Raw genomic sequence first — 27,158 nt, 5'->3', positions numbered from 1 at the left:
GGCCAGCCTCCTAAAATGGTTTACCAACAACTCGTATAAAATGTGAATGTTTTGATACTGCATTTCAATTGCAAAACATTCACACATTCCACTGCAAGTCAGTGTTAGGAAAGTGTGCCATAAACACACCCCGTCCTAATACTGAATATCAAATCCCGTTTGCGATTCGTTGATAGGTTACTGCATCGCAAATAGGGATCAGGACATCAGAAAAAGCATTTTTTGTTTGAAAATGGCCTTACTCTGCAAATCGGGCCATTTGTAACCAAAAAATAGCTTTGTATAGTTGGCCCTGAATTACTTGAAATACCATAATGACTACCTTGAAAGTACTATGGTAACCACTGAAAAAAAGTGAATATTAAACTGAAAATAACATTTTAAAATATTGAAATGATAACATAAAACAAACAACCAAATCCCTGGCTAAATTTTAAATGAAAAAATAGAAAGACACAACTGAAAAAACGTTCCTTTCAAATGAACACAAATTATAAAATTGCTAAAAAAATACTAAACAGAGTTGCGAGGAAAACCTCTACAGTGAAAACAAAGTGAAGTCAACATCCATAACATAAGTTAGCATGCCCACCTACGCTACAAAAATGAAACACTAAACATAACACCATGAGCTATTTGTTTTTAATATATAGATTTTCTTTTTGCTATAAAATCCAAAGATAAAATGTAGGAAACTTCAAATTACACCAAATGGCAAAAAGAAAAGCTGGTATTAAAATAAAGAGCTAAACATACAGTAAGGAGACGATAGCAAGTGACAAAATACATTGGAAATGCAACACATATCATTCAAATGCTTTCTCTGGCAGGGTTGCAACTTAAGATGAAATAGTTGAAAGTGTTAGGGAACATAACCATCCCTCCAATTTTACTGATGTCCAAAATGTTTTACAGAACCTAAAATAGTCTAGTAGAGCTCCAAGTCCTAACAGGAGTGATACTTAAATCTATGATACCAAACCTTTCTGAACAATTTATAGGCAAACTCTTTGGCATGCAAACTCTAAAAAATGAATTGCAAGAACACATAGAACAAGAAGAGAAACACCAGTTGGGCTTACAAATTTAAAGATATAGACATAACTAAACTCTCATAGAAAACACACCTTTTTGCTATGTGACAACCACAATAATAATGAAAATATGAATTTATGCTACCAAAAACAATTTACTAACCTTAATGCAGTGTGTAACGGATGTCACTTTGAAGTTGTGTCCTCTACTTTTCAACCGTATGTGTACAATACATGATCAATATCAAAATACACACATTCTGTCAATGTACATACCTTGCTAACAGCACCTGGGAGCTCACCCTCAGGGCTGAAATTGCAGCAGATTGTGAGGGGCTGAGCAGCTGCCCTCCCTGAGCCTGAAAATGCTCTGGGGAACCCACCTGGGTCCAGTTCCTTTGAGGGAGGTGGACCCTTTCCTGCACCAAAATTATGGTGATCACAATGCAGACACCCTTGTACTATGTTTCAAACATGTCTGCTTTGGCACATGGCTGCCAAGAGTGCTCCACCACAGGAAGAGAGCAGGACTGGGCTACTTCTGAGTCACATTTCTTCTCTCTCCCGTTCATGCAGGGAAGATCAGGCAATTTTTGTTGTTGCCCTGCATTGTATGTACTCTTGGTAAATGATAGCCCTTCTAAGTGTGTTCCATATAAAAAAGAAAGTAAAAGCCTATGGTCCTTAAGCTGAGGACTGCATAACTGGGGCTTGAGTATGCAAATCTTACCTATATTTCTATAGTCAGGACTTATTTATGGTCTGTGAATTGCCCTTCCAAACCCCAGAAAATAAACAAAAACTTTGAAAAAGGCTACTTCCTGGATGCATTTAAAACTTGTGACCCTAAAAGAAGAAATGACATTAGGATCTTGGACCCAGGGTATGACATTTGATCAGCCTCTCTAGGTAATATGGGTATACATAATGGACACAATTTATGGAATATGGCCAAAGCCTGGGTCTCATTGCTATAGGATAAAACTTTTAGCAGTGCCTTGAAGTTACAGCAGGCCTACATAATATGCACAGTGCATGCCCTTGAGCCATGCTCTCCAAGTACTGCTACTAAAGATACTTAGCACTCAGCTACACCTAGTTACTGTAAATATTCTAGGAATGGGTATTAGACATTTGCCATGCTAATGCTCAGTTACCAAAGCAAATGGGTGAACGGCAAGAAATGCTATGTTGTTGAGTATGAAGCCGTTAGAAATGGGGTCTCTGGCTGGTAGTCAGTTGGCACTCTGTCCGAGCAGAGACCCTCACTCTAGTCAAGCCAATGTAGATACACACTTAGATAACCCCTGCTCCCCCCCTTGGTAGCTTGGCTCAAGCGATCAGGCTTATCGCAAAGGCAATGTGTAAAGTAATTGTACCAACACACACTATAATACAGCGAAAACACCACACAATGGACACCACACCAATTTAGAAGAATAGACAATATTTATCTAAATCAAACAAGACCAAAACAACAAAGATCCAACATACACAAGTAAAGTTATGAATTTGTAAAATAATGGAATCTTGTTGTTACACAAAGTACCTGGTTTGCGTCAAAAATAAAGTTGCACGGGCAAGTGCGCGTTGAAAAATTCAGCTATACGTTGATTTATTATTTGCAAGTGAGGCCATGCACCACTTCTTCTATGGTCGAATAGGCCATGATTCGTTTTTCTCTCCAGCAAGAGAGCGATACGTCGATTTTCAGACAGGCACCTTGGGTCCCGGAAGGTTCACGCCGATTCTGATGTCCAGCGATGTTGCATGAGAAATTTGGCTGCACGAAAACAACAATCTGCACTGAATGGGGCTTGCATCGATTTCAGCAGCCGCAAGCAGATATTGCTTCGTTTCTCCAGCCAAGATGCGGGTGATCTGTGGATTTCCCAGCCACAATGCAGGTTGTGCATCAATTTCAGCTGTGATGCAGGTGGTGCATTGTCTTACAGCCACATTGCAGGTGGTGTGTAGAAAATTTCCCCAAACAGATCTTGTGCATGGATTTCTACCTTGGTTCCACTAGCTTCATCTTTTGAGGGCCCAGGGACTGGATACGGCACCACTTGACAGGGTAGGAGTCTCAGCAGAGGAAGTCTTTGATGGCCCTGAGACTTCAAAACAGGAGGTAAGCTCAGTTCAGTCTCTTGGAGACACTTCACAATCAGGAATATACCACAAAGTCCAGTCTTTGTACTCTTTCAGACTGAATCAGCAACTGCAGGCCAACCCAAAAAAGCACAGTCACAGGCAAAGGGCCAGTAATCCCCCTCCATCTCTTCAGCTTTTCTCTGTGACAGAGGTTTCTCTTGGTTCCAGAAGTAATCTGAAAATCTTGAGTTTTTGGTCTGCCATTTATACCCCTTTCTGCCTTTGAAGCAGGCAAACCTCAAAGGAAAGTCTCTGTTGTTCACAAGATCCTACCTTGCCCAGGCCTGGTCCCACACACACACCAGGGGGTTGGAGACTGTATTGTGTGAGGGCAAGCACACCCAATTCAGGTGTAATTATCGGCTCCTCTCTCCACTCTAGCCGAGATGAACCATCAGGATATGTAGGCTAGACCCCAGCTCCCTTTGTGTCACTGTCTACTGGAGATTCAAAAGCAGCCCAACTGTCAGTCTGACCCAGACAGGGAATAGACAAGCAGGTAGAGTCACAGAATGGTTTAAGCAAGAAAATGCCCACTTTCTAAAAGTGGCATTTTCAAACTGATAATCTAAAAAACAACTTTACGAAAATATGTATTTTTAAATTGTGAGTTCAGAGACCCCAAACTCCACATTTCCATCTGCTCTCAAAGGGAATCTGCACTTTAATAATATGTAAAGGCAGCCCCCATGTTAACCTACGAGGAAGATGGCCTCACAACAGTGAAAACAGAATTTAACAGTATTTCACTGTTAGGACATGTAAACCACATCGGTGCATGGCCCACCTTTAACATACATTGCACCCTGCCCATGGATCTACCTAAGGCCTACCTTAAGGATGCCTTACATGAATAAAACATTAAGGCTTGGGCCTGACAAGTGGGTACACTTGCCAGGTTGAAATGACAGTTTAAAACTGCACACACAGACACTGCAGTGGCAGGTCTGAGCCATGTTTCAAGGCCTACTCATGTGGGGGGCACAACTAGTGCTGCAGGCCCACTAGCAGCATTTGATCTACAGACCCTGGACACACATGGTGCACTTTACTAGGGACTTAGTAAAAAATAAAATATGCCAATCAGGAATAAACCAATCACCAATGCAACTTAGACAGAGAGCATATTAACTTTAACAATGGTTAGCAGTGGTAAAGTGCTAAGAGTCCTAAAGCTAACAAAAACTGGTCAGAAAAAATAGGTGGAAGGAGGCAAAAAGTTTGGGGATGACCCTGCAAGAAGGACCAGGTCCAACAGAAGCACAAAGAAGTCCGTAAACAAACGTGCAAAATAACATCTGGGCAATGTTCTTGATTCTTCCGATTCTTGTGAGGAATAATGATTAAAATTCACACCTTTAAGAAATTGTTCAAGAACCTTTCGAATCCTGGTGGTCTTAACACATAATGCTTTCTTCTCTTTCTCAGATATGAGATTAACTTGCAAGAAGTTCGAAATGCTGGTATGAAGAAATCGTTTGCAACATACTCATCAATGGGAATTTCTCAGTTGTTGTTCTATTCCACCTTTGGGCTTGGGCTTTGGTACGGAACAAAATTAACTGTAGATGAACCAGACAATTATTCAATTGGTAGTGTAATAACAGTAAGTACAAATGCATAAATACATGTTGTTTCACAATCTAAAAGTAGATTTTTTGTGCAAGTTCTTCAAAGACAAAATACACTTAAAAAGTTTAATGAAGTCATAAACTAATTTTGCTATTCAGGCTTACAGTAAAGGCATTGCTACATTTTTAAAGCACAGAATGCTAATGCTATTAAGTATAATTATACATATTTGTTTGTTTTATTTCTACTTGCCCTAATACAATTATAGCACTAAATATATTGCCATGTTATCCAGTTTTATAAAAGAACTTTCCAACTGCCCAATGGTGTGTTTTCACTACAAGGATGAAAAGTAGGCAGTGAGGGCTCAATTACTGTCCTTGTTCATGCAGAATGCTCGTTTAACTAGGTCACCCAATGCAGACCAGGGCAGTGTATCTGACTACAAAAAAACATGTGCTGTCCTCAGGAGAAGCGAATACTCTGACAATTCATTACTGCAGCAAGGAGAGCACATTAATTGAAGACACAGCTTAAAACCATGAATCCCCCTTTAACTGGGGGTGAACTGGTCTCTGTTTGAAGACAGGGAAGATGCTCCACTACAGGAGTTGTAGAACATTACCACACCCACCTCCATGGGGATTCTGTGGGGAGTCCCTCTGACCCCCATACATTGCTCCTTAGGGATGCCTTTATTGTGCACATTAATAGTGGGCCACCTCTATGTGGCTTACAGTCTGTGTGACTGTTATTGACTTCTTTGAACCTGTGCCCACATCTGTAAAATTACCCAGGAGGAAAGATTTCTCTCACTTCATGGTGCTGTATTATCATTCAAATGGGGGAATGCCCCCATGGTGATTGGTCCTGCATAATGCACACTAGTGCAATTCATTTGATAAAAGTGCTGTATAAGTATTGTATCCTATAATATAAAAATGCCCTAGTGGCACAAGAAGCAGCTGCCACAGCACATTGTTGCACTAGGGACCGTCCGGTAATACGGCTGCGATTTGGCATACTCAGTTCCCTTTTGTCAACCAACAAATCAGTGTATTATGAAATTAAACACATACTTCTATCATTAGTAAATATAAAATGAGTGGATTATTTTAGTAACTCCCTGCTGCGAATGTTGACAATGCATTTCCATACATTACAGTTGCAACAACTACCTAATATATTGAAGGCAACCAGGACACAAGGGATTTGCTATGCCATTGAAAAGTGTTCTCCCAAGCCTTTTTGATTCTCATGAAATCTTTGAAAAGGTAGAAAAGGCCTACATCCAAAGATGTGGTGCAGCATAACACATATGTTATCTTCTGAACTCATTTGCGCATACTACTGTTTACTATATGAGGTAGCTGACTTCTTCCCAGGCACTATGGGGCCTAGCTGCAACCAATCAAAAAACATAAAACAAAGACACCCCCATCCCTCCTCCATGCATCTTCTACAAATATGGCAATAAAGTTAGCCAGAGCCCATCCGACTTCATGCTCTTGTGTCTGCTCCACAGACATCTCAGGAGCTAAGGAGCCTGTGAGAACTTTAAGGTAAACTCTGGGGGGCGAGGTCTCCTGGGGTTAAGAAAGTACTGCGCTTCCCCTTGTCTCCTGGTAAGTAAAGCACTGTGCTGGGCTTTACTGAGGTTACCATTTCATTTAACATATAAATGTATATTGCTTCCCCTTATTGTTAGATTGTATGATGGGTGGGCGTCTGTTAATTTTAATGTTACTTTCGTTACATGCATTTTGTCTTGCTTATGCCTACCTGTTTGGCCTGATTACAGAAGTATTTATTTGAGTTAATCGAGTGGTAGGATGTACTTGTTTCTTTTAAATGATCCTCCTGATCCCTTATTGCAAAGGAGTTGGTGTGCTCTTTGTGCTCCTCCAGCATACTATGGATTACAATTAGCTGTTCTCCCCAGTCAAGAGATGCAACTCCAGAGCCATGCCCTGTGTTCTTTTTTTTCTGGCAAAAAACATACATCAAGAGACTCAGGCCCTCATTCCAACCCTGGCGGTCATAGACCGCCAGGGTGGCTGTCCCCGGAAGCACCGCCAACAGGCTGGCGGTGCTTCATTTGGTATTCCGACAGCCGCGGTCGCCCAGCCGGGTCCGGTGGTTTCCCGCCGGATTAGCCCCGGCTGGGACAATCCTCCATGGCAGCGCATTCCGACCCCCTTCCCGCCAGCCTGTTTCTGGCGGTTTTCACCGCCAGAAACAGGATGGCGGGAACGGGTGTTGTGGGGCCCCTGGGGGGCCCTGCACTGCCCATGCCACTGGCATGGGCCCCCTAACAGGGCCCCAGCATGATTTTCACTGTCTGCATAGCATTCGTAGCCGGTTTCTATGTTGCATGGCCTTTCCCGATGGGCCGGCGGGCGCTCCCTTGGCAGGCGCCCGCCGGCCCAGCGGGAAAGTCTGAATGGCCTCCGCGGTCTTTTGACCGCGGAGCGGCCAATTGGCGGGGTAAGTTTGGCGGGCGGCGACCACCGCCCGCCAGACTTGGAATGACCCCCTCAGAGCCTGATTTAGATATTGACAGATGGGTTACTCTATCACAACTGAAATCTAAATCCCATTTTGTTGTATGAAGTTTAGATTTCGGTGGACTGGATATCCGTCACCCGAATAACCTGTCTGCCAATAACTGAATCAGGACCTTGGTTTTGTTGATGTCTCAGCTCTTCTCTTATGTGGACTTTATGCAAGGCGGACTATGGTCCTCAACATGCCACTATGTAGGGGCAGTTTTCTTCCAGTTCTGTGTTCTCCGTCAATGAGCATGGGAAGCACTCCTCCAAGTTGCACCATTGCTCATAAGATGATCATGTGATTGGGAAAAGACATAAACAGGATAAGTCTACTGCTTGAACTACGTCTGCTGTTTTCAGCTCTTCGAAGAACAAATGCAATATTTGATTGCCTCTTTGTCTAAATCAAGACAAAGCTAGCAGTCATTCTCTTTTTTGTTGTCCCACTTCATCAATTTCTTCAATTAATGGTACTCTACATTCAACTGTTTCTTTATGGCCATCTCATGAGCATGAAGAGAAGGAGTTATATGTCCCTGAAACAAATCATAACAGAAAATTCATTCTAAAGTTGAACACTCATCTTTATTTTGGCCACTGGGTGCTAATCTCCAGTTTTGATGATAAAATGGCAAGCACTAGCACTGGGCTTTTAAGCAGTTGCAGTCTCACTTGCTGGCTTGTTTAGCTATAAATGAGGAAATTATGGATCTAGTTTCAAGAGAGTGGAAACATCCAGAGAAGGCTAAATTACGGAGGTTCTTAACCCAGGCTTTGGCCAAGGACGCTATGGAAAGTCCTTGCACCCATTATTATTGACCCAGTGTTAGCTGATCATGCAGTTACTGACTTTGTGGATTGGAAGGTGGAAAAGTCACTGAAGAGAAGGAGGCATATATGCAGTATATCCTTCTCAGTCTCTAGTGAAATAAATTCAAGCTTTAACTTCAGCCATACAGAATAGTATTGAGTGCTCTGAATTATTTTCCAATATGGAAATAGAAATGCAGGCCAAATTCCTTTCAGTCTTATCTTGTGGTATTTAAAAGGCCTCTGCATCCTCTGTGTCTTCTACCATAGCTGCCAGACACCAAATCTATCTAAGGGATTGGAAAGCAGAATGGGCTCAAAAAGTGGGGATTCTTGTCTTTTGGAAAGAGAGTGTTTGGAGTTCAATTAGAAGGCATGCTTCAAGAGCCTTTAAAAATAGAAATATGCACACTCATTCAGAGCCCAGGTCAAACCAACCTCTCTCAAAGAGCTGGAAGGAAGATGCGTTAAAAGGACTTTCAATTAATTTTTCAATCTTGAAGAAATAAGCCCCACTGGTCCTACCTGGGCAGGTGCCAGAGCTCAAATACTTCTTCTGCCTCCTCTGCCAAAGCCCAGTAAAGCACTCCTGACTATGCTGAGCTTCTAGTTGGAGAATGTCTGTCCATTTTTCTAAAGAAATGGCAAAAAACAGTTTCAGATGCCTGGGTTCTCAAGATTCAAGATCCAAGGAGATCCCTCCAGACTCTGAACTGATTCATCTATCATGTTCAAGAAAGCCAGCAAAAATCCAGGCTTTGTCTCAGGAGAGATCAGAACTGTTAATGAAAAATGTAATATGCCCCGTTCCAGAAAATCAGAGAGGAAAATGATCTTATTCCACTGTCTTTCTGGTCCAAAAATCTTAGGGTTATTACAGTTTAATATCCAACCTAAAGAAATTGAATGTGGTTCTCAAGAAAACCTGGTTGAAGGTAAAGACGCTTCAAAGAATATTTTCTCTGGCAACTGTGAGAGAATAGATGATATTGTTGGATATGAAAGATGCTTATTTGCGTATACCAATATATCCCCTTCATCAGACATTCCTCAGACTCTGTTTGGAAGTTTGACACTGACCATTTCGGCTGTGTCTGTTCAGACTGACATCATACTTGAGTGTGTTCACAAAGGTTCTAGCACTGATTGTGGCCAATTTGCACATCAGAAGAATATTAACCCACCCTTAGTTAGATGATTTACTCATCCATTCTCTGTCAAAGTTAGTGCTTCACTAGCACACCAATTCAGTTAGTCAAACAATGGAAGAATACGGCCTGTTAATAAACCTGCAGAAATTTCATCTGTCTCCCCCTCATTATTTGGAGATCATTGGAGCTCTGTTCCAGTCTCAGATGAAGATTGCAAGCTTACTACAACAAAACCTCACACTCTCCGCAGTCTTTTTCTTTCACTGGTCAGTGGTGGAAGTTCTCATGGTGAGCAATTTTTTTTGTTCTTTCGGTTATTTTTTCCTGATTTATTTTTTCATGATTCCTGTGTATTTGTCATTCATATCTCTACAGGTGTTGTGTGTGCTTATGGCGCCATGGACATGCCTTCTGCTGGGTTCTCTGGTTTGTCACCTCCTAGTCTACTGTAATTCAACATTACACAGTCTGGAGTGAATGGAGCATGTAACAAGTGGTATCGAGGGAACAACGCAGTGGAGGGTTGATCCCACATATATATCAAATGGAATCCCTTTGTCCTAGCCACTGCCATATATTCTGACTACTAATGCAAGCAAGATAGGTTGGGGACTACTTTAGGCAACCAATCAATTCAGCAGAGATGCCTATAGGAGGAGAACTCCCACTCATCAACTGGTGTTAGATGTTGGCCGTTGATTATGCTCTTCTTCACTTCTCCCACCTTTTGCAAAATCTGGCTAGGTAAAAGCTCTTCTGATGGGCCTTTATGCATCTTACATTTGGGGAAAGACCGTGTGTTGAGGACAGGTTAAGCAGGGCATTCCCTTATTCTGTCTATTTTTGTCTATGATTTTCAATCAAATTTGTCAAATATTTGTTACTCCTCGGCTAGAACTCTTTGCCAGTCCTCTGTTTCCAACATTTCTGTTGATGTTTCAAGAGGAGGGTCGTTGGGGGTAGAAGCACTTACTTGTCTATGACTCCTGTTCTGTTGTTCATTATTCAGCCCTTTCCTCTGATATGCAAAATATTAGCCAGGTTGAGGAAAGAGAAGGTGAACAGTGGAGTGGTTTCCTTTTTTCGGATGATGGTGAGTGCCACAGAGTGGATCTTTCTGGTAGGCCACTGTTCCATCGCCACTGCTTTCTCTATACCCATGCAGGAGATTGCGATTGTTGACATGGTTGTTGAAAGGAGGAGTGTAGAGAGACTGGGGCTCTCTTCACCTGTGGCCTGGTCTGTCCAGCACTGCAGTCAAGAAGTTGTCCACTAGAAAATCTTATGATCATCATTTCCCATCTTTCTCTCACTGGTGTATGAACACATTTTTATACCCGACTCTTTGTGAATCTAAATGGCTCCTTCAATTTTTACAGAAGGTTTTAGAAAAGATCCTAGCCGTTGCTTCTTTGAGAGTATGATAGACAGCAATAAGGACCATCAGGTAATCTTGGGGTGTTACTGAGATGGATTCCTTGGGTTTAAAACTGCTGAAGAGTATGTGTTTGACGAGGCCAAATCTGAAGTCAATTTTACTTTCTAGGGAACTTCCTTTGGTTCTCAAACTAATACACTCCTGACCCATGGAGCTCATGAAAGAGGTAGACTTGAAATATCTGTCTTTGAAAGTGAGCTTTTCGTGTCCATTGACTTGGAGAATTGGGCTGTTTGTCCATTAAATCTCTCATAAAAGAATCTCCTCTGATATGTTAGTGCTTAAATTAGGGCCCAGATTTGTCTCCAGGTTAATGCCTTCCTTTCATCAGGATCAGGAAATAATTTTACCTTCCTTTTCCAGTGCCTATTACTCGTGAAGAAGAGGCTTTACACATTTTTGAGGCATTAAGAGCTGTGAAAACGTATTTCTCCATGTCATAAAGCTATAGAAAATCATTAAAATTGTTTACAATTTTGGTAATTTTCATCATGGACAAAAGACTTCTACTCAAACTTTGAGCAGATGAGTTAAAACCTTTATTTCCATTTCTCATGGTTCACATAACCAGGTAAAATACAGGGTATGTCTACCCACGGAAAGGCTGCCTTTTGGACTGAGGTTTGCAGGGCTTCTGTTTTGGACAGATGCACAATCCACTACTTGGGCTACACCTTTTACCTTTTTTGGTCATTGTAGCCTGGGTGTAGGAAACTCTGCTTTACCCTGAATAGTTGCATCTCCTAATTTTGACAGTGAGTAATTTGTTCGCATTGTTTGGGAATGTGTTACTATATGCAATGAATCAGGTTGCTTTTAATTGCTCCGGTATTTCTTCATATAATAAGAAAATGGGTTACAGAGGTACTGATGCAATTACTTACACATATTATTCATTACTTCATTACTTTGAATATTTTTTTCTTGTACCAATAATTATCATAACCTTGATTACCTTATATATCTTGGGAATATAGAGGAAATGTGGTGGGGTCCAGCCCCCTCTATTGCCTTTTTCGTGGGAAGGGCACAGAGGAGTAATAGAGGAGTCTTTGGTTCATGTTTTTTTATTGGTTACAGCTCCATCATGTTGTGCCTTGGCATCGGTTAGACACCTCATATTGAAAGTATTGCTATGAGAATAAGGGTATTTGGAATAAGGAAGATTACGAGTAAATAACTGAAATATTATAGTTATTATAAAGATGGGAAGAGCATGTATTTAATAACATCTCAAGGTAAATGCATTTTTTCAAAGCTAAAACAGTAGTCAAAAGTGAAAAGCAGACATCAAATATTATTCCATAAACATATAACACAAATTAAAAAAGTGTTAAACAGAGCACATGAATTGTAAAAAAGATATAATATATGAAAATACATTTATAATTTTGTAACATGTAAATGCTAGTGCACACTGTATGATATTGGCAAGCATACATCACTTGCAACCCTTTTTATCTTTAGGCTGTTTGTAACTTGAAGCTCTTAAAAATATGGTACTTTGTACTTAATATAGCCAAACCTACACTGTTCAAAATCTGCATATACAGGTAACAAAATAAATAAAATGATAACCAGTAAGGTAATGTAAAAGTAGCTGAACACAATGGGAAAAAGTACTGTAGAGTTCAAAATTTGCAATGGAAAGTTTGTGAGGATCTGCCCAGGATTTACATTTTTCATTCTTCGAAAATAAAGGTAGCTCTAAGCATAGGAGCTCTTATGACAATGAGGCAATAGCTCCATGTTGAAGTGGTTTGAACCATGGCAGTTAAGAAGGCAGATTGCTGCATGACCCATGAGGACAAATCAGGGTGAACCCCAAGGCATAAGAGCATATGTTGTGCAACTCACATACGTCTTGGTGGTCTCTGACAAGCCATCTTACTTTGACAATCTAGTTGCTTCTTCTTTCTCCTGAGAGATAGAGATGCATTCTAGGTGGTCTATCAACATCTATGGACTCACTGGGCATTGCTGACTGTGGGCTTCCCCACACTGAAAATAGCCAGCTGCAGTAGCACAAGCCTCCAGAGCCATGTAAGAGCTTCCAGTGTGTTTATAAGCTTGTGGAAGGAGACAGTACTTAAATTCACTTTCTAGAATCACAATGTCTAGGTGTCTGTACTAATGCTGGTGTTCTCCTTGAAGCTTGAGTGAGCCTCCTAATTTTATGTCCAGTCCTTTGCAAACAGACATCACCCACCACCAATCAGTGCAAGTATATCTCTGGATGTGAATTCCAGGGCTCATTTCCACGCTTCTGAGGTTGAAGAAGTGGTGGGTGCAGGGTCCATTGGTGATCCAGAGTGGATGAAGTTCATGATGGTTGTAGTGCTTTGTGTGGTGAGCTGTTCCCATGCAGTTAGCGGATGGTTATGATTGGCATCCATTGGCATGAGGAGGCTGTGGAGATTGCTGGGTTGGGGGTTTGAAGTTTCTGTAGGTGTACATCTTGTTGTGGAAGTAGGCAGCATGGGAGTTGCATAGTTCCTGGGAAGGGGCGATCATGTTCTCAGGGGCTGATAGGCAGGAGAACTCTTTAAAGATGTTGAAGAGATGGTTTCTTTGAGGGTAGGAGGTCCTGAGTTGCAGGTGAAGAGACACTGGTAGCAGGTGAAAGGTTCTATTGTTGATCGAGGAGATGGGAGGCAGCAGTTGTTGTTGCAGCATCTGGGGTCCAGTGATCATAGATCTGCAGTGGAGTATCTGTGGGTGGCAGGAGAACCAGGTTTCCTGGTGCTATGCACAGTCCAGGTGCAGTCGGGTGCAGACGGACTAGCCTTGGGCACCCCAGGGGCACGCCTTAATTAGGTAAGTGCTGGGAGGGGGTGGGGCTCTTGGTGGGAGTGGTGAACAGACAGGAAAGGAGCAAGTGGCGAAGTGAGACAGCAAAGGAATAACAACAGTAGGCAAACAAAAAAGGCTTCATTTAAACTAATTTGAATTTACAGGGAAATGAAATTACAGGCAGCAAAATAGCAGAATTATAGGCAGCACAGTAACAAAATACAGGCAGCACAATAAGTAGATTGCAGGTGGCAAAATGAGCTGAGCAAGCAAAAAACTGCAATGACCATGAAATCCACAGCAGAATGCAAGTGACCATATGGCAGGGAAACCTACGGAGTAAGTGAGTGGGGAGTGGATCGGAGATCTCAATGGTGTTGCACTGCTGCCTCCATTAAGTAGGTCCTGGGAGTGGGGGCGGGTGCTGCGTGGGGGAAGCGGAGCGGCAAGGTGAGGCGTCTACCAAAAAACAGCTCAGCACTACAAAGAAAAAATAACTAAGTGAACAAATAAGGCAAAATGTAAACCAATTTAAACTTACAGGTAACAGAAACTAAATTACATACAGCACGATAACAAAATACAGGTATCACAATGACTAGATAGCAGATGGCAAAATGAGCTGAACAAGCAAAGGTACTGCAATAACCTTAAAACTCAAGGCATAATTTAAATGAGTGTGTTGCAGTGTTAGGAAGACCTGCTGAAGCAGCACGAGGGACATTTTATTCTATTTGTCGAGACTCTCAGGGAAAGGATAGTCCACAGAAAGAGGCAATCCTGGGTAAGCCTGTATTCCTTGCGTGTGTCTTTTTTTTTTTACTGTGGTAAACAAAGGACCAGTCACCCTGGCCTTGAGAATAGCACTCAGAAAAAGAGATTGAAGAGAGAGTTGAAGTTAATCACTCTGCAGCCAGCTCCTAGGAATCAAGAATTCTGTCTTACAGGTGTTCATTGATCCTTCCTGTTCCAGCATTGCTCTGGCTTTAAAGTGGCAGGATCATATTTTTCTAATATTAAACTACTAATTACTTGGATATTTCTCTAAACTGGGAAAACCCATGCAGTACTCATATTGTTCAGTGCTTGCTGAAGTTTGTGGTAATTTCTACAAATCATCAGTTTCCAAGATGGTTGTGGAGAGGTTTAGCATGTTCTCTATAGTAATCTCTTCCTAATATTTGCCAGCTCTCTCCTTGGCAAAGAAAAATACATCCCTCCTCGTCATTTGCCTGTCATCTGTACCATGGCACAGAGTACCAGGATCTCTCTGGTTCCCCCTCCTTCAACGCGATTCCCTTTTCAGAGGCGGAGTCAAGTTTAAAATGTATGGCATACATTGTGGGCTGACCAGAGATAATTGTCTGCCTTCCGTTCACAATTGTTTGTTAAGAATAAGGCAAAGTTGAGCTTTTAGACTTATTGAACCTTACTTTGAGTGGATCGTTATATTCTGAAACGTTTGTGAACTTCTGTTTCCGCATGGGTCGGGGGAGTCATTTATTGCATGCAAATATTTAACTGATGCATTATACCTTTGTTACATTTCTGCAGATCAAAACTGACGAAATTTAACAGTGGGAAATGTACACAGTATTTACTTAACTATGCTGGCTTTGGTGAGTTCAACACCAAAATCTGTATACTATTCCCTGAAAATTCACTATAGCAATTGATCGCACCTGATAAATAACGTATCTTGGGATATCAGTATTTATGAGGTACAATAAATAGCATCATGTTTTCCGACACATTTATTATCAGTCTTTGTGTCTTTGGCCCTTCAATCAATGACTCTCCAATTAGCTGATAGCAGTTACACAGAAAGATGCTTGTCAGTCAGCTTGTTGCTTCAAGGTCAACCATAATCATGAGGTATCTCATAAAACATTCAGAATTTTGGAGACAACCTAAACATTTAATATGCACTGTAGGAAGTAAAAAAAAAAAAAAAAAAAAAAAAAAATATATATATATATATATATATATATATATATATAGTTCTATACATAGTTTATTTCCTACAGTACATATATATATTCACTTAAAAAACAAAGGTAACAGGGATATTATAGTTAGGTTCTGAATTTACACGCACAAAACCATAGAAATTTAGCAGTTAGAGTTATTTCAAGAATTTCAAGCCTACAGGCCTCCCCCATGACAATAATTAATCTAACCCCGGGGAAGTGGTGGTCCCTGGAGTGCGCCCCCACACATAATTACAACTTTCCCCCAGGTAGGTGACAGTCCCCCAGGGCTGCAGTGGGGGTTCTACCCCCCTGCACTACAATAAAAGAATACCTCTGAGATTTGGCCCACCCAGGGGCTTAAAAAAGACAAAGCGCGGGAGCCCGCCATTCGTTTAAAAAAAAATGTTCATGGGATCTGCTGCGACTTGCAATGAAAATTTGAAAAAACATGCTTTATTGCCTGGAGGGGAGGGTCCCTCATGCCAGAGCTAAGGGGTCGGGGTGTCTGTTCCCTAGCCCCTTTTCTTTTTTTAATATTTGTTTCTGGGACTTAGCTGCTAAGTCCCAAGATGGCTTCCAACACTTCTTGGTTGAAGTATTGCCAGCCAATCTGATCTCAGCATGAGATTAGGAGGGGTTGCAAATCCTTTGCATCCCTATATATGCACATTTGTTTTCCCCTTAAATTCTCAAAAACTACTGAATGAATTTACACCAAAACATAAAAAGATTGCTTTCTGCACCTGGACCTATCTTTCTGCCAAGTTTGTTGTATTTCTGTCCAGTAGTTTTCTAGCTATCACTGTTAAACTTCTCCTAAGGAAAAATTAATTGGAAAAAGGTTTTTGGGGACCACCCCTTTTCTCGTCCCCTGGACAGATCACCCCGAAGCTTTCCAGACAGCAGGTCAAGTGACCGTTATATTTTCTTGGAAAATTTCCTGAAGATCCATCAAGCAGTGTGTTAGAAATGGGGTCTTTGGTTGACAGTCAGGTTACCCCCTGTTCAAGCAAGGACCCTCACTCTAGTCAGGGTAAAAGAGAATCACCCTCAGCTAACCCCTGCTTACCCCCTTGGTAGCTTGGCAGAGCAGTAGGCTTAACTTCAGAGCGCTAGGTGTAAAGTATTTGTACCAACACACACAGTAACTTAATGAAAACACTACAAAATGACACAACACTGGTTTAGAAAAATAGGAAATATTTATCTAAGCAAAACAAAACCAAAACAACAAACATCCGACATACACAAGTCAAGTTACGAATTTTTAGAGATTAACCTAAAAAATAGCGCTTAGAAACAAAAATGCTTCGATGAGATGTTAACACAGCGTCGTGAAGGAGATGTTCCCAACAAGCTGACACCAGCAGCGCCGGACACGAAGTCGTGTAGACCCCCAAGTACAGTACCTTTGGTGAAGAGGGAAAACAAGCCGATGCACGAAGTCAGGAATCGCGGCGTTTGTGCGAAACGTTGAATCCGCGCACTTCAAGCGGCGTCGGTCACGGCGTGGTGCAGCGACTTCCACGGAGTCGCGGACTTCAGCGGGGCTGCAGTGGCGTCACGCCTGCAAAGAGCGTCGCGTTCCAGCAAAGGTTACGCCATCGGGTGCAGGCGGCGTCACCAGATTCAGCAGCGGCGTCGGTCCGGAGTCGTCCGAAGTCGATTTCTTTGGATTTCCACCAGCTTTCCTTTCAAGGGCCCAGGGACTGGATAGGGCACCACTTGTCGGGGCAGGAGTCTCTCCAGGGACTCCAGGTGCTGGCAGAGAGAAGTCTTTGCTGTCCCTGAGACTTCAAACAACAGGAGGCAAGCTCTAACTCAAGCCCTTGGAGATTTCTTCACAAGCTGGAAGGCACACAAAGTCCAGTCTTTGCCCTCTTACTCTGGCAGAAGCAGCACTGCAGGAGAGCTCCACAAAGCACAGTCACAGGCAGGGCAGCACTTCTTACTCAACTATCAGCTCTTCTCCAGGCAGAGGTTCCTCTTGGTTCCAGAAGTGTTTCTCAAGTCTGTAGATTTGGGTGCCCTTCTTATACCCATTTTAGTCTTTGAATTCACCTTTCTTCAAAGGGGACTCACACCTACTTGTGAAATCCTGCCTTGCCCAGGCAAGGCCTCAGACATACACCAGGGGGTTGGAGCCCGCATTGTCAGAGATAGGCACGGTCCTTTCAGATGAGAGTGAACACTCCACCCCTCCCTCCTAGCAGAGATGGCTAATCAGGAAATGCAGGTTACACCCCAGCCCCCTTTGTGTCACTGTCTAGTGTGAGGTGAAAAACAACCCAACTGTCAAACTGACCAAGACAGGGAATCCACAAACAAGGCAGAGTCACAGAATGGTTTAATCAAGAAAATGCTCACTTTCTAAAAGTGGCATTTTCAAACGCACAATCTTAAAATCAACTTTACTAAAAGATGTATTTTTAAATTGTGAGTTCAGGGACCCCAAACTCCACATGTCCATCTACTCTCTAGGGGAATCTACACTTTAATCATATTTAAAGGTAGCCCCCATGTTATCCTATGAGAGAGACAGGCCTTGCAACAGTGAAAAACGAAGTTGGCAGTATTTCACTGTCAGGACATATAAACCACATTACTATATGTCCTACCTAATCCATACACTGCACCCTGCCCTTGGGGCTACCTAGGGCCTACCTTAGGGGTGCCTTACATGTAAGAAAATGGAAGGTTTAGGCCTGGCAAGTGGGTACACTTGCCAAGTTGAATTTACAGTGTAAAAGTACACACACAGACACTGCAGTGGCAGGTCTGACACATGATTACAGAGCTACTTATGTGGGTGGCACAATAAGTGCTGCAGGTCCACTAGTAGCATTTGATTTACAGGCCTTGGCACCTCTAGTGCACTTTACTAGGGACTTACTAATAAATTGAATATGCCAATCATGGATAAACCAATCAACAATACAATTTACACAGAGAGCATATGCACTTTAGCACTGGTTAGCAGTGGTAAAGTGCTCAGAGTTAAAAAACCAACAGCAACAGGTCAGAAAAAATATGAGGCAGGAGGCAAAAAGATTGGGGATGACCCTGCATAAACAAAAAAGTCCAACACAGTGCCAAAGTTATTAGCCTCCCCCACAGCCCTGGGGATCACCACCTCCCCAGAGCTGTAATGAATTATGAGCCATGGGCCCCAGTGCCCAAGGGACCACGCCAGATAGCTCAAAAAAAAGAAAAAGGTTAGGTCAGCATGAACGTCACAGACCTTCACACTGAGGTGCTCATTCCTGAGTTTGGCGGTAACCGAACTGCCACACCGATGGCGGTCTTGTGTCCGCCGGCAGGGTGGAGTTGCAGACTGCCAAATAACGAGTAAGGCAGTGAACCCAAAGCAATACAGACAACTCATTGCCAGACGAGCAGCATCCGCCTGCGGAAGACAACTTCAGGCAGGAGGGTGCCAATGTACCGCCCTCCATATTCCAAGAAACCACTCCGCCAGGATTTCCAGTGGGGCCTTACCACCATGAAAAACCTTGCGGAAACAGAAAGTATAAAAGGAAACACCCACCTCCAGGAACAGAGACGCCACTGAGGCCGCCATGGAAAGTACTGCTAATCTTCCCAGCATTGTATCTCTCCATACACCTTCAGGACCACCGACAGCGACGAAGACAACAACCTTAAGTATATCTAGCACAGAGGGGAGGGAAATGGCAGTGATACACTATCACAGAGAATACACATACCCCACATACACAGTGAAGGCCATACACATAACATATGTTAATGCCAAATACCCAATACACACACAAAGCCATGCAGATACGTGCCAAACATACAGCACAACACACAACACCACCAACACACCCCATAACCACTAAACAACAACTTCCCCACAAACACCCCAACGATGGCATAGACGGGCATGTTGTGCTGCACCACACATACACACACACTATAAACTCCATGTAGCAATGACACACAATCAGTAGTTGTGAACACACATCCAGACAATCATACAGGTGACACAACATGTATAACCAACAATCAAGGACACACACATGTGCAGCACTAGACACACAAATGCACACAACACCACATACAAACACACAAGCAAGCAGACACACACTTCACAACACCCCCATGGCCCAAACTATCCACCAACTGCATGCAACAACACAGACACAATCGACACACAGACCTCACACATAGATGTCACATCATCATGTAGAAGGAAACCAGGACAAGCATCTTATCTTTCCAACCACAGCAATGTGGGCAGAGGTATTCAACAATGAATTAACTATATACAAAAATGTGTCAATGGCATGTCCAAATGCCCAATTCAGCAGGACACATTGTCTATCAATAGGGCCCAACTTGGCTCCTGATTGAAAATAGGCCTCCACTTCATGGGGGCAGCAATGGGACAGGCAGGTAACTCAGGGTGTGGGGTTGGTAGGAGAGGCTTGGATGTGGAAGGGGCACATTTCAGCTTGGGCTTGGGAGTAGTGACCCTGGTACTGGGAGGGATGGATTTTGTGTTGGGTGGAGGAGCAGGGGAAGCACCAGAGGGGCTACCCAAGGAATCGGAGGTGAGGGCCTGTGAGGGTCAGGAGGACATGCTGTTTACGGGGAAGACAGGGTGGGAGAGGAGAGGGGAAGAGGTCAAGGGCATCAAGGAAAATTCTCTTAGGTACACAGGGCGGTCACATGATTGAGGGTTGGGAGTGGAGGTGGAGGGAGTGCTCGTCTGATGTGTCTGTATGCTGCACATAGATGCTGGTGTGTGCAGTGTCTGGATGTGTGTGGTGGCTGAATATTGGGTGAATGAATGGGTATGTATGCATTTCTTGGGACAGGGCAGAGATGCAGGGAGAGGGAATGGGTGATGTGTGAGTGAATGTCGTGGTGGTGTGTACAAGTGGCAGAGACTGTAGTCGTGGTGAGTGGGGATGTGGTGTGTGAGTTGTGTGACTGTGAGTCTGCTGTTGTGGTGAATGAGGGAATGACAGGAATGACAGCAGGACCAGTGTGTGATGATGCTGTGCTGGCAGGTTTGAGTGGAGATGTGACAGGATGGGAGGAGGTGGTGGGAGAAGAGTCTGTTGTTGTGTCTGCAGATGTGTGTTGTGTGCGTGCATGCCTGTGTGAATGTTTGTGATGCCCATGTCTGTCTTTGTGCACCTTTCTGTTGTAGTGGGTGTTTGCATGTGTGTTGGAGTACCATGGAGGGGTGTAGGGAGAGGGCTTGTGGATTGGGAACAGGTAGCTCAAGGGGGAATGGAAGATGAAGTGACACTGGCTGCCATCAAAGAGGAGGCCAGAGCCTGAAGCGATCTCTGGAGAACAGACAAGGCACCATTAATACCTTCCAGGAATGCATTGGTCTTCTGCATCTGGGATGCCAGTCCCTGGATGGCATTCACGATCATTGTCTGCCCCACAGAGAAAGCCCTCAGGTGTTCAATAGCCTCCTCATTGAGGGAAGCAGGGCTGACTGGGGCAGAGGTGCCTGCGGTGAAGGAGACGTCCACCTTCCTGGATGAGCGGGCACGGGCAACTGGGTGGGTGGCAGACAATGATGGTGTTGGTGTGGTACCAGAAGGTTCCGCCACTGCCAGGGATCCACCATCAGAGGAGGTATCAGAGTCAGATGTTGTGGTAACTCCAGTCTCCTCCGTCCCTCCGTCCCACTAGTCCCCTTGGCTTCACTGCTGGCCTCCTCCTAGATCTTGTGGGCTGCAGGATCCCCACTCGCTGGTGCCCTCCCTCCCCAGATGATGCTAATGCACACATAGACAGATGAGGTGAGAGAAAAGGAGGGTGGCAGAAACAGAAAGGGAGGAAAATATTAGAACCCACACATCCACTTCACATACAAACAATGCAGATAATAGTCCCTGCCTGTTAAACAATAGGCCAATTAGCCGTCATTCCCATATAGAGTCATGCAAGCTATGTCCAAACCCATCTCAACCCTGCAGACCAAACTCCTGCATGAAGACAACTACATGCCCATTAATGCCAAAATGACTACTACTAGAATCAAGCCCAGGACTAATCCAATCACATGTCATCCATTACAGGATGATCCTAATCTAAGCAGAGAGGGACTCAGGACACTAACTAACTGATAGGAATGTGAGGTACAGAGGATCCATTGATGTAGGAAGTGATGCAACTGCAACCTTCACGTAACATGCCTGTCATTAGCCATATACAGTACCATAAGGACCACTTCATACTACTACAGTACACGCAGAGATGGAGGATGGAGCCATTGACATGATAGCAGACTTGAGAGACCCATACCTACAGCTGAACGTGTGTCACTGTACCACCACTTCTCATCCTATATGGCTCAACATAGCGACTGTCACACACTCCTACTTGATGGGTGTGGCAACCAGGACTGTACATTCCCTAAATTACATCAGACTACATTCACTCCGCAATGATGATCTCACCGGTGGAACGAGGTAACTTCCAGCAGTCCAATTCATGCCAGACACGCGGATGCCATTTTAGTCTGTGACATTACTGTCCTGAGTTTATACAGCGCAACTACCTGCATGTCGTCCCAAATACATACTTCAGGCCTGACATGGTGAAAATAGACACATGTAGTGCGTGTCTAGTGACATTGACAGACTTGTCACAACAATTGTCAGCATATTTGATCAGTATAGTAAAACACAGGGAGGGTGTAGGTGTACAAGTTCTGTATACGTCCATTCACACAGCAATCATGTGTCATCGTCTGGTTAGGTAAAGAGGGTAGAGTAATGTGTACTCCTGCATTACAGTCAACTTGCATGACTATTACATAATGGCTGTTGTGTGTCATACTGAATAGCCTACATTGTGACAGATACCCTGATAGTTGTTTGTGTCCCCTCACAGATTTGGCTACAATGGAGTGAAGAGGAATGCACCAATTTACCGGCCATTCATAGATCTTGAAACCATGGAAGAGCACCACATCATCATGACCTATCGACTAAACTGTTTGTGCATCAAGAAACTGGTCGCCCAGTTGAAGCCAGACCTCCTGCTGGGTTTGAGGAATCCCCATGCCATCCCTCCAACAGTCCAGGTGTTGTCAGTCCTGAATTTCCAGGCAAGTGGCTCTTTTCAGGTCACAGTGGGACGGCTGCAGGGTTTTCCCAACCCAAATTCTGTAAGGTGTTGCAGGCTGTGCTGGATGCCCTACTCAAGCATGTGCACAGGTACATTAGGTTCCCACTACCTCCAGATTTCCCCACTGTGAAAGCAGCATTCTATAACATCTCAAATGTCCCACTAGTAATTAGGGCCATGGATGGGACTCACATTGCCCTGGTACCTCCGAGGATAAATGAACAGGTCTAAAGAAACAGTAAAAGTACATATCCACTCAATGTACAAGTGGTCTGTCTTGCAGACCAATACATTACACATGTGAACGCTAAATTCCCTGGATCAGTACATGATTCCTACATCCTGAGGAACAGCGGTGTCCCTGCAAACAACTACAGGGAGAAAGGGGCCTGGCTCATAGGTATGTGTACTGCTCTCCATGTCAGACGTCTATACCCCTCATGACACAGTCAGCACTCCGCCTAGGAATGTTACCTATGGCCAAGTTTCCTTTTCCACACAAGTGACTTCAGATACCCCAACCTGCCCTGGCTCCTGACACCTGTGAGACATCCAACTACATTAGGGGAGAACAGGTACAATGAAGCACATGGCCGGACGAGGCGTGTGATTGAACGTTCTTTCGGTCTCTTGAAAGCCAGATTTTGTTGTCTTCATGTGTCTGGTGGTGCTCTACAGTACAATCCAGGAAAAGTGTGCAAAAGCATTGTTGCATGCTGCATGCTTCATATTCTGGTCCTCAGAAGGCACATCCCACTTTTGGAGAAGGGGGATGTTGATGCTGGAGCAGTGTTTGTGGCCGGTGACTCTGATGCTGAGGGGGAGGCAGACGAAGATGAGGCACATGACAACAGGACGGACATGATTCATCACTACTTTCCATGATTTACGGGAATGTCTGCATTAAATATCATCTGCACATGGGAGATGTATTGCTAAAGCCAATCTGTAGCCAGTATTTGCATGCATCAAGGTATGTGGGGGGACTGGAGCCTTAAATATACCCTTGAAGGGTAGGTGACTCACCATGAGAGGTAGTGGAAATGCACAGCTGCTAAGTTAATTTATGGAATGCTGGTGCCATTGAGGTACGGCCTTCTAGTTGTACTAAAGGTTAAGGGTCCTCAGGCTGCCTATTTGGGGGTATGTTAGGAGGACTTATTAGTCTTGTCCTGCTGCATAGGCTTGTCATGCATTGGCGTCTGCTGGGTGTCAAGTACCTGTTCATGACTACTCAGCGAGTTGTGCAATTGAGGATGTTACCTATGTTTCATCTTTCTTGTCCCACACCTGTGTGAATGCCAATGCAGACCCTTACATATGGTGTAACATAGCTGCTGTGACACTCATCCTGTGTTTGTGTCTAACTGCTATTGATATATGACTGTGGATTACATTTCTTTCAATCTTGTACCTCATTCCATTTATTTGTCCCTCTTCAGGTAACATCTCTGTTTGCAGTCTGCTTGCTGATTTGCCTGTTGGCATAGTTGACAGTGGATGCTAAAACAATAAGGATGTACTTACACACCTGCTGGAGTATCCCACTATATCTGTAACTTGGTCATTTAGGTTGTGTAGACATGTATTCTTTTGTTGTTCTTCAACATATTTGGCAATACTAACAAGAAAGAGAAATGCACCACGACTTGCGATAATAGGTGTTTATTTATTGTTGTATTTCACAGTCCAGAGGAGTGGGGTAGTTCTCTAGGTGATGAACAGAGTGGGTGGCCCAGCTGTTAGGCTCATAGGTCCTGTGTCCAATTGCCTCGGAATGTTGTGACTTTGGTATTGGACAACCAACAGGGTGTAACAGTGGCACACAAAGGTGACATGTCAGAAGAGGGATCACTTCCTGGTAGGGGGATTGGTCTTGGACTGAGGTCCTGAAGGATGTCTGGATGGCTGACCTCTTTTATGGGGAGCTCCTCAGCTTCAGGGGTAGGGGTGCTGTTGTCCTGTGGGTCCTCCTGCTGTGCCTCCATTCCCGTAGCAGGTGCTGATGTTGAGGGCAATGGTGTTGACTGACCACTGGATGGGGCCTGCTGTTGGGTGGAGAGTGTCCGCAGGATGCAGTTGAGTTCCTTGAACTCCCCTAATATAGAGGCCATGGTGGCATTGTGTGCCTGCCACTGCTGCCTGGCCTCCTGATGGTATTCCTCTTGCAGCCTTTCTGTGTCCTGCAAGGTGGTGAGTATCTGGCCCAACTGGTCCTAGGTTTGCTGGTAGACTCCCAGGAACCTGGAGATGGTCTCCTGGCCAGTTGTGTCCTGTACCTGCCTCGCTCCTTGTCCCACGATTGGCCTCCCACTGGCCCTTGCCCCCTGTGCCTGTGCCCCCGGTGCAGTATGCCCTCTCCAACTGACACCAGTACTATCATTGTCTTGGGTTTGTACTGTTGTTTCCTGCCCCTGTCCTGTGGGGCACACTGATGATTGATGTGACCTTGGGACACAGGTATGGGAAGGTGAGCTCTGCTGTGCAGTGGCTGCCACAGGGGAGGTGGTTTGAGTTGTCAGCAGGGTGAGGCTAGTGGTGGTCAACTGACCACTCATGCCTGATGGGCCAGGTTCATTGTCTGACTCCAGTATTGCGTGTGAATCCTCCCCTATTGGTGCTGCATCCAGGCCTGGGCTTCCTGTCACTGAGCTCCTCTGCTGTGTGTCAGTACTTGGGAGACCTGTGAGATGAAAGGTATTGTGTCAGATGATGGTATTTTTGCAATGACACACATGGTTGTATCCCCCCTTTCACTGTATTTTCAGGGAAGTAATGGAATTGACAGTTTCCAGTCCACTGCTTGTGGTATCATCAGTGGAAGGTTTCAATGGCCCTAATTTGGAGTACAGTTTACATTTGTCTTGCTACTGTCATTGCAATGTGCTGATATGCATTCCTACCACATATTGGTGATGGTGAGTGACATGGTTGAACGTGCAATTGCAGAGATATGATATGGACGTAGTAGTCAGGAAAGGGTAGGGAGTGTTGCATTGTGGTAGTTGTACTTTCTGCTGTGTGAGGCATACATGCACTAGGTTGGGCTGTGAGAGAATGGCATCAGTGGGAAGATGTGGCATGCAAGGGTGGGTATAGGGCCAATGATGGGATTGTGCACGTTCGGGCGGTTTGAGGGGGTAATAAGGTGATGGGGATACATGCTGTGCCCAGGAACATGGTGGCCAGTGAGAACAATGGACTTACCAGTGTCCAGTCCAATAACAATTCCTGTCAGCCCTTCCAGTCCCAGTCCTCAAGACGGCCACTTGGTGCCTGGAAGCCATGGCCCGGACCTTCCCCCTAAGGTCGTTCCACCTCTTCCTAAGGTCCTCCCTTTTACGTGGGTGGTTCCCCACTGCATTCACCCTGTTGACTATCCTCTGCCATAAGTCGTTCTTCCAGGCTATGGATGACTGCTGGACCAGTGCCCCAAACAGTCTCACCTCCACTTTGACTATTTCTTCGACCATTACCCTGAGCTCCTCTTCTGTGAATCAGCGTTTTCTTTGGGGTGACATGGTGGTTGTGTTGTAGGTGGGGGTTTATGGTGTACAGGGATTCTGTGTGTGCTGTTTGTATTTGCGAATATGTGTAATGGTATGTGCGTGTGCACTGTGGTGTTTGTGTGCAGTGGTGTGTTGTGTTATGCATGCTTAGTATGATGGTGTCTGTGGTATCTAGGTGCCTCCTTTCAGTTTGCTCTTCTCTCGCTCTGTCAGGGTTTAAAGTTGCAAAGGGTTCTGGGTATGTGTGGAGATGTGTTTTGTAGTGCTGTGGACAGGTGTGTGTATGCGTTTCAGGTGTTGTTATTGGTGATATCCTATCTGGTGCAGTATTGCTGCAGTGGTGGCTACTTTTTTTCCTGTGGTGGTTTGGACCACCAATGGATTACCGCCGTGTGGGTTTCTGTGATGCTGATTTGTGTCTGGGAAGTTGGCGAGCTGCATTTTCTCCGTGTGGCGGTGGTGGTGGTGCAGCAGCCTCCGTCATACCGTCGTTTGGGCCAACAGGGTTGTTTTTTTCGGTCTAAATTTGGCGGTGTTGTGTTGGTCACTCGTAATGCGATGGGCTTCACTCCACCATCGCTGGCGGTGTATCGGCTACCATTTGCACGGCGGTCTTCAGTAATGACCGCCAAACTCGGAATGAGCACCTGAGTGTTCAGGGTTCGAGCCCAGCCAGACTCGTTTCCCTCTTTTTTTTAACTAAAAAATGTTTAAGGCTCATACTGAAAGGTGATCTTACTTTTTTTAAATGACAAATACATTTTTCTTTTCAATTGGTCCAGAAATATCTCATTGTAAGTATATCAAAGCCTAAAACCTCTCTATCTTTCTACCTCACACTCTCTTTCTCTCACTCTCTCTTTCAATCTTTCTCCCACTCACACACCCACTCAGACACTTACGCACGCACCCACAAACCCACTCAGACCCTCATGCACCCACTCACAGACCCACTCAGATAGTTACACACTCACTCACAGACCAACTCAGAATCTCACACACTCACTCAAAGACCCACTGACTCACTCATGCACCCACTCACAGATCCGC

General features: G+C 44.2%; 1 protein-coding gene across 1 annotated transcript in view; it reads left to right on the top strand.

The window, feature by feature from the left end:
- LOC138262461 (ATP-dependent translocase ABCB1-like) overlaps positions 1–27,158 on the top strand; it is a 691,566-nt gene that overhangs the window by 133,092 nt on the left and 531,316 nt on the right. The window contains exon 5 of the mRNA XM_069212356.1: positions 4,617–4,794. Within this exon, the coding sequence (XP_069068457.1) occupies positions 4,617–4,794 (178 nt within the window). The remainder of the gene's footprint in view (positions 1–4,616; positions 4,795–27,158) is intronic.

Source organism: Pleurodeles waltl, chromosome 10 (assembly GCF_031143425.1).
Source record: "Pleurodeles waltl isolate 20211129_DDA chromosome 10, aPleWal1.hap1.20221129, whole genome shotgun sequence".
Lineage (NCBI taxonomy): Eukaryota > Metazoa > Chordata > Amphibia > Caudata > Salamandridae > Pleurodeles > Pleurodeles waltl.
This window is presented reverse-complemented; position numbering and strand designations above follow the sequence as displayed.